Source organism: Gopherus flavomarginatus, chromosome 6 (assembly GCF_025201925.1).
Source record: "Gopherus flavomarginatus isolate rGopFla2 chromosome 6, rGopFla2.mat.asm, whole genome shotgun sequence".
Taxonomy (NCBI): Eukaryota; Metazoa; Chordata; order Testudines; family Testudinidae; genus Gopherus; species Gopherus flavomarginatus.
The window spans coordinates 38,015,855-38,028,360 of record NC_066622.1 but is presented as its reverse complement, the minus strand read 5'-3'; the positions used below and the strand labels follow the sequence as shown (position 1 = coordinate 38,028,360).

At 42.4% G+C, this 12,506-nt stretch overlaps 1 protein-coding gene across 24 annotated transcripts in view; it reads right to left on the bottom strand.

The window, feature by feature from the left end:
- The window catches only part of RAF1 (Raf-1 proto-oncogene, serine/threonine kinase), a 118,838-nt gene that overhangs the window by 66,344 nt on the left and 39,988 nt on the right, over positions 1-12,506 (bottom strand). For 10 of the 24 annotated variants that reach the window (XM_050957785.1, XM_050957784.1, XM_050957780.1 and 7 more), the window contains 4 exons: positions 9,865-9,917; positions 8,266-8,498; positions 4,821-4,933; positions 1,586-1,688 (listed from right to left, as the gene is read on the bottom strand). In XM_050957785.1, the coding sequence (XP_050813742.1) occupies positions 1,586-1,688; positions 4,821-4,933; positions 8,266-8,472 (423 nt within the window). In that variant the 5' untranslated portion in view covers positions 8,473-8,498; positions 9,865-9,917. Of the gene's footprint in view, positions 1-1,585; positions 1,689-4,820; positions 4,934-8,265; positions 8,499-9,864; positions 9,918-12,506 lie in introns of those variants that run through there. The other 14 variants (XM_050957797.1, XM_050957796.1, XM_050957795.1 and 11 more) reach the window with 4 other exon arrangements.

Sequence of the window (12,506 nt, the reverse complement as noted above, 5' to 3'; positions counted from 1 at the left end):
AATTTTTTCTCTGAATACTGTGTTGGTGCCTCAGTGTCCCCTATGCAGTTCTCAAGTATCTAGGTGGTGGAATAAGGGTGTGTGATTGTTGCAGAGCAAAGGGCCAGTGTACATAAATGCCTGACGCACTGCCTCCTAGCAACTGATGGCCTGGGCCCCTTCTCTGCAAAGGTGCCAACTGAAGGTGTTGGAGATAAAGAGGTCAGGTGACCTCCTGGCCTGGGAAAGGAACTGAGCAGAGAAGGAGGAGCTGAGGGGGTTGGCAGTCTGGAGCTGGCTGGGGACAAGGAGTGAAGTGCAGACGTGGGGGTCTGGCTCACTGCCCCCCAGAATGGACCCGGCCAAGGGGTCCCGTTCGCTGTACCCACAAGCTCTGTTTTAGACCGTGTACCTGTCATTTAATAAACCTCTGTTTTACTGGCTGGCTGAGAGTCACGTCTGACTGCCAAGTGGAGGTGCAGGATCCTGTGGCTTCCCCAGGACCCCACTGGGGCGGGCTCGCTGTGGGAAGCACCCAGAGGGGCAGAGGATGCTGAATGCTCCAAGGAGACACACAGGAGGTGAAGACGTGTGAGCTTCTTGCCCTGAAAACAGTCTGTTCCAAGGGAGAGGAGGCGCCCCAAAGTCCTGACTGGCTTTGTAGGGAGCAGTTCCAGAGCATTGCCCATGGACTCTGTGACAGCTTCATCGTGGATTTTTTTGACCGAAGGACCCACACACTCCTAAAGCAAGTTATTTTCAGAACCTGAACCACCCCTGAGAAGGCCATATCCTTAGAAGCCAATCATACACATATAGATACACAGGATAAACCCAGGTGATGAAGACAGTCAGTCACCAGATACAGGCATTTCATGAATTTGTTTAGGACGATTGCTAGCCCAAAAAGCAACACTTTATTCTAGGAACAATCATTGTGCAGCTGATACCTTCAAAACAAATGAACATGCATGCCAAAGAAACGATGAATACTTTCTCTTTGCATAAGTGGTGCACATTTTACTGAACATGTAAGAGAAATTATTCAATTTTCTGAAATAAAGACTAAGGTGAAGACATCCATTCTGTTTTGGGATTATAAAATACTGTCAACTGGAGCGTAAAGAAAACTCTGCTTAACAACCTGACAGAGGATCAAAATTTTATTTCATTACTACTATTGTAAATGAAAGAGGGTGTTGCCACATGTTCTAGGCCAGGTTTGAAAAATCACTGAGATTAGGGGACTAACACCTGTAAATAATCTGAGGTGGCTGTCATTCTGGTTTTATTAATTAACATACACCTCTACCCCGATATAACGCGACCCGATATAACATGAATTCGGATATAATGCGGTGAAGCAGCGCTCCACGGGGGCGGGGCTGCGCACTCTGGTGGATCAAAGCAAGTTCGATATAAAGCAGTTTCACCTATAAAGTGGTAAGATTTTTTGGCTCTTGAGGACAGCGTTATATCGGGGTAGAGGTGTATTTTACTGGGAGAGATGATGCTGTAGCATCAAGATCTAAAGTTCCTTCCCATGTTTAGAAAGTCAACTGAACCAGCATCCTGCATTTAAAATACAGAATAAAACTAAACTTACAAAGTTGTGTGTTGTAAGTGGAACATGATCAAGGAAATCTACTTGCAGTTCCTCTCCAATCAAGGAGGCAGCATCTGTATTCCAATCCAAGCGTGCTTTTTTACTAAAAAGTAAAAAGGACAGAGAAATGAGAATAAACAGGTCTACTCAATAATGTAAATTGTAATACATGATCCTGTAACATGAAAACAAATACCATTCATTCTAAGAGGTTGATTGTATTTCAGTAGGTTTTTAAAAAAAACCACCACCACCACAGAATTGTAAGTGGATTTCCAATTTTTCAGCAATAGCAGTTTAAATACCCTTCATGGGTTGTCATATATTTTGATTGTTTTTACAAGATATAAGGCATCCAGATGCTATGGTGATGGGCACCATAGAAATAGCTTTATAAACAAATGTACCAAATTATGAAAGGCAAATTTAGTGGCATAGAAATCATACTATGTGCTTTAGCTCCAAAGTTACTTGAGATCTCAATTACACAGAGATGAATACCCACAAATGACTGTCGCATGATTGTGGCTTCAAAAAGCACTAATCCCAAGTCTTCCAAGGTGTGAAGTTAATACACTAACTCAAATGAGATACCTTCACTCTCTCTCAGCTTGTAAAATAATCATTTGGTATTTAATAGCAGCACCTCCCCAGCCCTACAAAACGCAAAGGAATACCTGAGATGAGACTTAAATCCATAACATTTTAAAATTTTCAGAGGAATTTATAACATTAAAATTGAATACAAGGATACTTATTTGGGGGAGTCAAGCACATATAATGCTGAAGTGCGCTATCTTCAAATGCAGGAAGAAAACATTGTGTGTTCAAATTTGAACACAATCTAGCTAGATTAGAGTGATATAAAAAGTCCGTAAAAAGCAGCTAACTCAGGTTTTTCCTTCTTCAGTTTTGAGACAGAAGTGCAGGCATTTTTTATGGTGTATATAAAATCCTTTGCATTATTCCTGAGGGAATCCTGCACCAAAAAATTAAAAACTCTGTGCCAAAAAATAAAAATTCTATACACATTTTAAAATTCTGCAAAGTTTTGCAAATTTTATTGACAATAAATACATGTGGAGGTTCCAGCATGGCAGTGGGGAGCACAGGCCACTGGCTGCATGGAAGTGAGAGATCACCCTGAACCCTACTCTCTGGACATGGACTTGGTGGTGAGGCTGCACCCATCCCTGACACTGCACAAAGGCTGGCCTTGCCCCTCTGCGCCATTGTCATAAACAGATAGTTAAGAGTTAATGGAACAGAAGTACTTCATATCTCTTTTGCCTGTAAAGGCTTAACAAGATCAGTAAGCCAGGCTGTCACCTGACCAGAGAACCAATCAGGGGACAGGATACTTTCAAATCTTGAGGGAGGGAAGTTTGTGAGTGTGCTGTTAGCTTCTGGTGGTTGTTCTCTCTGGGGGCTCAGAGGGACCGGATGTGCAACCAGGTTTCTTTCCAATCTCTTCGATACAGGCTCTTATAAGTTCAGAATAGTAAGTACTAGGTAGATAAAGCGAGTTAGGCTTATGGTTGTTTTCTTTATTTGCAAATGTGTATTTGGTTGGAAGGAGTTCAAATGTGTATTTGGCCGGGAGGAGTTCAAATTGGTATTTTGCTAAAAAGATTTTAATTTGTACTTGTATACTTAGGCTGGGAGGGTATTCCCAGTGTCTATAGCTGAAAAACCCTGTATCTATTCCATTTTTTAAATTTACAAAGATAATTTTTACTATTTTTTCTTTCTTTAATTAAAAGTTTCTTGTTTAAGAACCTGATTGTTTTTTTATTCTGGTGAGACCCCAGGGGACTGGGTCTGGATTCACCAGGGAATTGGTGGGGAGAAAGGTTAATTTTCTCTCTGTGTTAGGATTACTGTCTCTCTCAGGGAGAGTCTGGGAGGGGGAAGGGAGAAGGAGGGGGGAAGGTGCATTTTCCTCTCTGTTTAAGATTCAAGGAGTTTGAATCACAGTGATCTTCCAGGGTAACCCAGGGAGGGGAAGCCTGGAAGAGGCAACGGTGAGGGAAAGGGTTTTCTTTCCTTGTGTTGAGATCCAGAGGGTCTGGGTCTTGGGGGTCCCCGGGCAAGGTTTTGGGGGGACCAGAGTGTACCAGGCACTGGAATTCCTGGCTGGTGGCAGCGCTACCGGTCCTAAGCTGGTAATCAAGCTTAGAGGAATTCATGCTGGTACCCCATCTTTTGGACGCTAAGGTTCAGAGTTGGAAATTATACCATGACAGTCATACACACCAGGTGTGGGTAGACAGGCTGAGCCCGGCAGGATCCAAATGTGGAAGGGCTTAGTGGGGGGATCCAGGTGTGGGGTGAGAGGGTTCTGTGTGGGGCAATATGGGTGTGGGTGGATTACTGGGTAGTTCGCGTGGGGGGGATCTGAATGCACAAGAGCTTGTTGGGGGTTCCTAGAGTGAGGGGAGGTTTCTGGGAGTGGGTCTGACCCAGCCCTGGCTGCTCCTTGCAGGGAAGAGGAAAAGGAAGTCCCGTCCTCCCCTGTCCCTAGCCCAGCTGAGACTAGCAGCTGAACCTGGCACAGGGTAGGAGCCATCGGTCGGAGTCTCCCCAGGGCCTCACCCCACTCCTGCGGTGATTTACCTCTCCACCCAGTAGCATAGCTAGGGGTAGTGCCTGCTCCCCCGAGCCCAGAATTCCCCAAATGGCGCCTATTCCAGCACCACTCCATCTTCTGGCGGCCCTGCACATGCGCCACTCCGTCTTTCGGCGGCATTTCAGCACATGCGCAGGGCCGCTGAAGGACATGCGCCTTTTTTCTCCGCCGCTCCTCCTGGGCAGCAACCCTGGCTACATCATTGTCTCCACCGGCTGCTTCAGGCACCCAAAACAAAGTGCCCACACTGCTGGTGTGGGGCACATAACCGCGCTTGAGGCTTCCCTTTGCTTCCCCATCAGAAAGTCATTTTTCTGCAGGGAAGCGAAGAAATCTGCACATACATAGTTGTGTAGAAATCCCCCAGGAGTATGAGCATTTAAATAAAACGAACCTTTAATTTCTTACATCATTTCAGCATACTTAAGAAGTGGCTTTTTGAATAAGAAATTTGAGAAAAGCAAAGAAAGCACGAAGAGAGTCTTCACAGCCAAGTTAGCCTTCTAAAGAAATTAGCAAAAATGTTTCTGCTAGTTTAAAATCAGGATTTGAAAAATCCAACAGGATGTTAAAATTGTTTCTCTGATTTAGTACACAGCTTCTTACCCTTTTTGTTCATTAAAAAGTCGAAAAACTGCACAGCATTCTGGCTGCAGACCTCTGACTTTGAGCGCCTTCATAAGACAATCATGTAGGGTCATCCCATTCCGCACGTTTACCTGTGGACAAGAGCCAATTTTAATTTAAAACTCTAATAGGGACATAAGATTTAAAATACCATTTTTCTGATCTTCATATTCTACGCAAGACTAGACACATCACATTCTACACATCACTACAGAAAACTAGACTTAGTAGCTCTTTTATTAATAGAGTTTGAAATTTGAAAAAAGTGTGCCTAACATGCCACACTGATGACATGTACAAGCATTTCTAGGAGCAATGCTAAAACAGGTTAATAAAAAATATTATTTCCTTCAGAATTTAACTGAACAAGTCCATCCAAAAAATCCATCCAATATAGCTTTCCCTAGAAAACAAATGAGTCTTACATCACGCCTTTAATGTAAACACATATGGAACTCTCAGTTCAATGTGTGAAGGAGTAGTGAACTCAATCATCCTAATCCAGAAACAGAGTACCTCAGCTGATTTGAGGTAGTGTGACAATGGAGAGACAAAGGCAATCTCTTAAATAGCCAGATTCCAAACCATACATACAGGGCTATATAAGATCAAACACCACACAGAATGGCACTCAAAAGCAAATTAGCAGCCAATGCCGATAGCTGATATTGCTGCTCTCTCATTGGCTGCAACTTCAGAATGGTCTTCTAATGCAGCTCCCATAGAATGCATTGTCAAATCTCGATATGATAAAGGCACGGGTAACTGTGGATAGGTCTCCCTTCAAGCTGAAAAGCTGTAAGTCTGATCAGATGTACATATCAGTGCTTTCTGGTCATCAATACTACCTTATGATCCAGAAGCATCTCCAGTTGTGAACCTCCTTAACAAATGGTATATTCAGCCCCATTTAAAAGGGGAAACTTGCCTTTGCTACCCTCCCTAAATGTTTAAGAACAAACTACTATGCTTAGTAGAAATTATGGTTGCAGCATGTGGTGACTATTCAACTTCTGGGCTTCTGTGAGGATTTAAAACTTCAAGATAAAGAAAAGTTATCCTTCCATACAAAAGTTTCATTTTAATAGTTATTTTGATTTCTATAAAGGTCAGTAGAAAGTAAGAGGAAGTTAAGCCACTGTTTGTTTCGTTTGCCTTAATATTAAAGGAAATGAAATGTAAGGTTGGATGTTTGAATCTACATATCCATGAGCGCACTGGACAAGTTTGTGATGTCTTATGCTCAGTTGGATGGCACTTCTCTGGATGTAACTTTTTAATGCTGCATCCCTACCATTTGATCTACAATAGGCTCAGGAATTATGCCTGTATGACCCTTTGGCTCAACATGCCACTTGATCTTGACCAAAAGAGAAGCAAAAATGAAGACAGGTGATACAGGTTTTATGTATGGCATTCTGAGTTTGTCAGTATCTTCTAATCAGTTTTGGAAAGAGGAATTTTGGTGATTGCCACAATCACTTTATTGTAACGGTTTGCTATATTTACTGTGGCTAGTTTGTTTTTCATACCACCAAAAATTGTTCTGAATATTCCTTTATTATGAGAAAAGACCGCCTTAGATTTAAGAAAAAAATTCTGCTTGATTAACATAAGAAATATCATATATATTTCTTCTTCCCTAGGAAACACTGGTAGTAGTTGGGCTTGGAATGTGATGTTTTAACCGGAGGTTGAATTTTGAGCTACAGCTCTCCCAGCCTAAGTCTCAACCTTTCCTCCTGTTCAAGTTTCTGCCTCCAGCTATGATGTCACATTCCAGGTCCTCCACAGGAAAAGCAGTAAGTCAGGACCAGATATTCCTAATGTAGAAGCAGAAAAAAGCTTTTGAGAAAATGTTTGAGAGAGTTCTATAAAACCAAAGGATCCGTTCAACTCCAAAAAAAACCAAACAAACCAACTTGCATTACAGTTCACTTTTGAAGGTTTGTCTACAAAAGTTGACTTGTGGTATACAACAATGGACTTGCTGGGCCTTACTGTTTTGACGCATGGCATACTGTGCTAACAGGCCAGACAGGCATATTTTCTGTTACACCCACAGTAATATAGAAACTTGAGTAAGAAAATTTTGTTGCAGTTTACTGTTTTTATGCTGGACAGAATGTTTTATACTAGACACATATGCAGACAGAAATGATAGCACTGTGAGTGGGTAGGTGGCATTATGTTGAGGGAAGGGACAAAACATGAATTAGGATTTCAAGCAACGTTACTGAGTTTTAGCATATTATTGGAATCCTCAGCTTGGAACAAAGACCAAGAGATGTTTAAGTTCAATCTATCTTCAATATATTTCATTGTGGGGATCCGTGCTGAAGCAACCTGTGACAAAAATCATCACATATTTGAGTTTATATAGGCTAGGATAGTTCTGCAACAGTACTGTAAATTAGGTTAGCCCACTACTGAAATATCTTGCTATTAAAATATTTGAATGTAATCTACACCTGTATATTGTAGAACATTGCACCAGAATAGAATGATACTATTTTTAAAATATAGCCTTTAGGATTAAAGGACTAATAATGACTTTCTTAAACATGGACCAACCTCCCAGGTTTTTTTTTTTGTTTGTTTGTTTCGGGGTTTTTTTTTTGGTTTGTTTTTAAACATTTCTGTTGCCCCATATACATTAACAATAGTAAAAGTCTATAGTATCTCATAGGACGCTTCAGCTCTGCACCCTTCTTTTGGCGGCGTGTAGCATACGTACATACAGTCCCCCTACCACAGGTAAAAATAGCAGTATAGACTGTGAGGCATTGCTTAGGTGAGTAAACTACAGATACACCTGAAGTAGACTCAAGCACATACCCTACATCAGAGGTGGGCAAAAGCCCACGGAACCATCCTGTCCGGACCTTGAGCTCCCAGCCGGAGAGGCTAGCCCCTGGCCCCTCCCCCACAGCTATGCCACCATGCAGGCACCGCTCTGGGTGACAGGGCTGCGTGCTCCTGCAGGCCAGCACGGCAGGCTCCGGCCGAGCTGCCAGACATGCTGCTCTGAGCTGCATGGTAGGGGGGCTGGGGCCAGGGGGTTGGATAAGGGGCAGGAGGTTTTGGGGGGCAGTCAAGGGACAAGGAGCGGGGGGGGGAGGTTGGATGAGTCAGTGGTGAAGCCTTTCCCTTCTGCCTCCCCTCAGCCAGAGCTTTCCCTCTGGAGAGTGAAAAGCAGCTGCTGAAGCTTTCCCTGCTGCCTCCCCTCTGCCAGAGCCTTTCACTGACACGTGTAGCTACATATTGCAGCGTGAATGCGGAAATTATGGTTGCAGTATGTGATAACTATTCAGCTTCTGGTCTAAGTGGTATGCTGTTGACTGCAGCATGTAGATACACTTACACTACACAGCATTACCAGCAGAGAGTATTGTAGACGTACATAAGGCTTGCGTAGACTTACCACTGTGCGTTGCTTGTTAGGCAAGAAAACCCGAATGGTATTACTAGTCTTAGACATATCCGAGAGCTTGCCATCATCAGAAGCTCGGCGCTGAGAGCCAAACGGCTGAACAATAGTAGGTGAAATACAGTTTGATCCATCAAAGACAGAATCCTTGAATCCAAAACCATTACTGATGGTCTTCCAAGCTCCCTGAATGTGCTCCATTGATACAGCCTAAGGAACAGTAAAATCTGAAATGAAGTACAGACAAAAGAAATTACAACATTCTCAGTCAAATCTGTAAGCAAATACAGTAAAAGACCAAACATTATAATAAATAATAATACCACCTTATGCTTTTATATAGCATTTTTCATCAGTAGATCTCAAGTGCTTTACAACCATGGTATCATGCCCTAGTCATATTGTAAAATTATACAAACAACACTTAAGCAGAATGCAATTGTCCGTGTTTTATTACGACAGACAAATTCATAAAAATGTATTTATAGCAAACTCAGCTAAGTTTACATGTGCACACACATTCCTGTGAACCTCAAAAGCAGCACATTCGGTGCATACTTACATTTCTGATGGAATTTTTCCCTTCCAAATTGAAGTATACTTTCCTCACTCATGGCTAAGTACACGCTAAGTTTGAAACTAAAAGGTCTGAGTTAAAGTATAAATATATTTAAAGTGTGAAGTCTTTTTTCTGTTCAGTTTTTTTTTAAAGTCATTAACAAGCTTTCCAAAAACTGAGAACAAAGAAAATTAAGCATGCATTCCCCTCGACCAAGGTGGTGAGCACAGGGCTTTACAATTAAACAATGCAAGCTAACCAAGTTACAATAAGAGAGATTATTGCCAAATAAAACTGACAATCTTAATATTCTTTATACACAAAACTATGTTAAAACATTAAGACTGAAAAGTCAAGCACCCAAAAGCTAGGAAGTATTAGAATTTAGGCTATCTGTGCAACCTTAATTCAGCCCTCTTGTACATATGCATTATGACAGTCTTCAATTGTACGATCACATTTTTCCCCCCAAAGGATTCTTGTCTCATTCAGTACATAAAATGGGCAGTTTTCACTTCATGAGCAGCTATTCATTCAATAATTTGAATTATCTTCACAGTTCAATATGTGGCCCTAAAACTTATTTACTGCACATTATTTAAACCCTGTTCCGAAGGCAGAATTATTTAATTTTCTCATGGGTTTTACGATGGTACTCATCACTATTAATGAGTACTCAGCATTATTTAAGTTCAAAGCACACCTCCCCCCATTGATGTCAGTTGCAGATGTGAGTGCTTAGCCCTTCTACAAATCAGAACCCAAGATCTCAAGTAAGGTATCCAGAAATTGAAGAATGCATAATTACAGACCATGTGCGAAAAATTTGGTTTAAGTGACTTGCTTAGCATCACATCGGAACTCTGTGGCAGAGGATAGAATAGAATCTAGTTCTCCATAGCAGCATTTAACTGCCTGCATGAGACCATCCTCTCACTTTAAGCAATTCCATGCTCATTCAGTACCACATCTTCCAACTTTCGCAACTAATGAAGCAGGAGGCCTAGAGACAATAGCCTCCATCACTATACTACCTTGATTCATCCCCAGAGCAGGTCCATCCTGTGCAGTGACTTAGGCCAGGGTCCTGTGGAAAAAACAGTATGTGATCACGTAAAAAGTATATCATAATACATATACAGAAGGGGGATGAATTAAAGTTACAAAGGCAACTATAATTCTGCCATTTCCTAACTTCTGTGTGCTCAACTTTGCAACCTTAATAATGTTCTGTTAATGGGGGTGGGTGAGGAGGGGGTGGAGAAGAAGAGGCTGTGTGTGCAATTTCCCAGACTTTTCAAGAGAAAACTGCCGGGGGGCGGGGGGGTTAAATCACATGGCATCACACTGACACTTATATGGGTTATCAACAGGCTGGAAACTTTAGATGCACTGGATAGACCTCTGCCACTTGAGTTAATAGAGTAAGTGACAGCTGTAATAGGTTTTCATCCTCTACGTGGACCAGCACTAGAGGGGAATAAGACACTTTGCTAGTGGGTTTCACAGGTATTTACTGACAGCAGAGGAATGATGAAACTCAGAAATCTGGGATTCCATTTCAGGCTATGGAGGAGAGGTTCTCTAGAGGTCAGATACTGTTGACACCAAGCCCTGTCACTTCCAATCTGTCCCAGTCCCATTCCAATCTCTTCTCCACCCCAGCCTCCTAGTCCTAGTCTCTTCTCAGGCTTCTCATCCCCATCCCAAACTCCTTGTCCAGCCAGTCTCATTTACCCCATCCCAGATCCTCATTCATTCTCTCACTCCCCTCTTGGGTTTCAGCTGCCCCCAGCTCTGTTCCCCCACCCCCACCTCCTTGTCTCAGGGCTTGTCTACACTTACCAGGGGATCTACAAGCAACAACTGATGCATCAGTGGTCAATTTAACTGGTCTAGAGAAGACCCACTAAATCAATCTCAGATTGCTCTCCCGTTGACTCCTGTACTCCACCGGATTGAGAAGAGTAGGGGGAGTCAAATAGGGGGAGTCTCCCGTTGACATCACGTAGCGTGGACCCTTCAACAAGTAGGTCTAAGCTACATCGGTTTGAGTTACGCTATTCATGTAATTTAAATTGCATAGCTTAGATTGAATTTCCCCTGTAGTGTAGACAAGGCCTCACTATCCCCCCTCCCCGGCTGCTTGACCCAGGTCTCATTGCCAAGTTTTTCCCTGGCTCCATGTCTTTTATCATCTCCCAGCCCCACTCCCCAACACACTGGTTTTCAATTCCAGTCTCCTTGTCCAGCCAGTCCCAGACTTTCTCCTCCCACCAAGCTCTTTGTCTGGTCTGTTTCCCTCTCCCACACCAGCTCCTAGTCCCAATTTTCTTGCCCAACCAGCCTACCCCCCTCTGGCTCTCAAACCCAGTCTCCTTATCCAGCCAGCAGTTTCCCTTCCCTTACTCTAGCTCACACTTATAGTTTTGCTCTAGTCCCAGTCTCACCAGGCTCCTTGTCCCAATCTACTCCCCTTCTTCCTCGGTCTCCTTTTATCCCCTCAGGTTTCAAGTCAGAAAACTTCCTCCTCTGCGCTCCGAGATGCCAGCAGAGCAGTAATCAGAGTAAAGGAAAGACAGGCTCTCTGGTCTCAGTTCCAGTACCCAGCTCTAGCCCAGGTAACAGCTACTGGAAGCTGCAACTACAGGAAAAGTTCAGCTTTGCCCCCTTAGCCCCAGGAACGGAGCATGCTCAGTCACTTTGTTAGGACAGCGCATGTAGAGTTTGGTCAGCACTAAGGGCTAATGAAGTATGCCCCAGGAAGATAGAATCTTTACAGATTTTAGCCACTAAATTTTAAGTATTTACTGAGCATGTGCAAACTACAATTTTTCAAAGTCATAATTTAGCCAAATTTAGGTGGATTTGCACAGTAATTACAAGAGACATATCCCTGACTCAAAGGCCGCGCTGTCAAATTTTAAATCCCTACTTTATGTGGGTGCTAGAACTTCTCAAAGAAAAGGTCACCAGAATTACTTTAAAAAAAAACAAAAACCCTGAAACATTTTTCTCTAGTCCTGTTTTTGGAAACTGAACTATTTTGGTTGACACTTTCCAGAATAACTCAGCCTGAGACAACCAGCATAGAAAATATCAGCCCAAATGGCTAAACTTCAGCCAACGTTATTAGCAACTGAAAAGGGGTCCTACAATAGGAAGAGTCGGGTAACCTTAATAACAGGCAAGCACTATTAGCCCTGCCTGTAATCAATGACAGATGCAAAAGTAACTTTTGAAAAAAATCAAGGAATCATTTGTACCTAGCACACATCTTAATAGCTGCGAAAAAATCAGATTCAAATCATGATTAAATACACAACAGCTTGTGAAATTCTAGTTTAAGTTTACGAGCAGGATATTTGCCCACGATCAAACATTTTAGCTGTGGTATCTATAGCAGTGAGCAGACCCCAATATATAAATGCTGAAGTTGCAACCTTTTTACATCTTCTCACTTTGAATTGAGTGCTCTCTTCCCAGTCCTCAGCAACCAACTAAAAAATTAATACTGCTCAAAAAAAGTCAAGAGGGAAGGAGTTAGGTCAGGTTACCATTTTACATTTTCAAGGGAGTACAGCAACAGAAGAGATGTGCCAGTGAGTCAATTCTATAAAAAAACAATATGCAATAGGTCATTTTGGACAGTTTACTGCATTATAATTATTTTTTC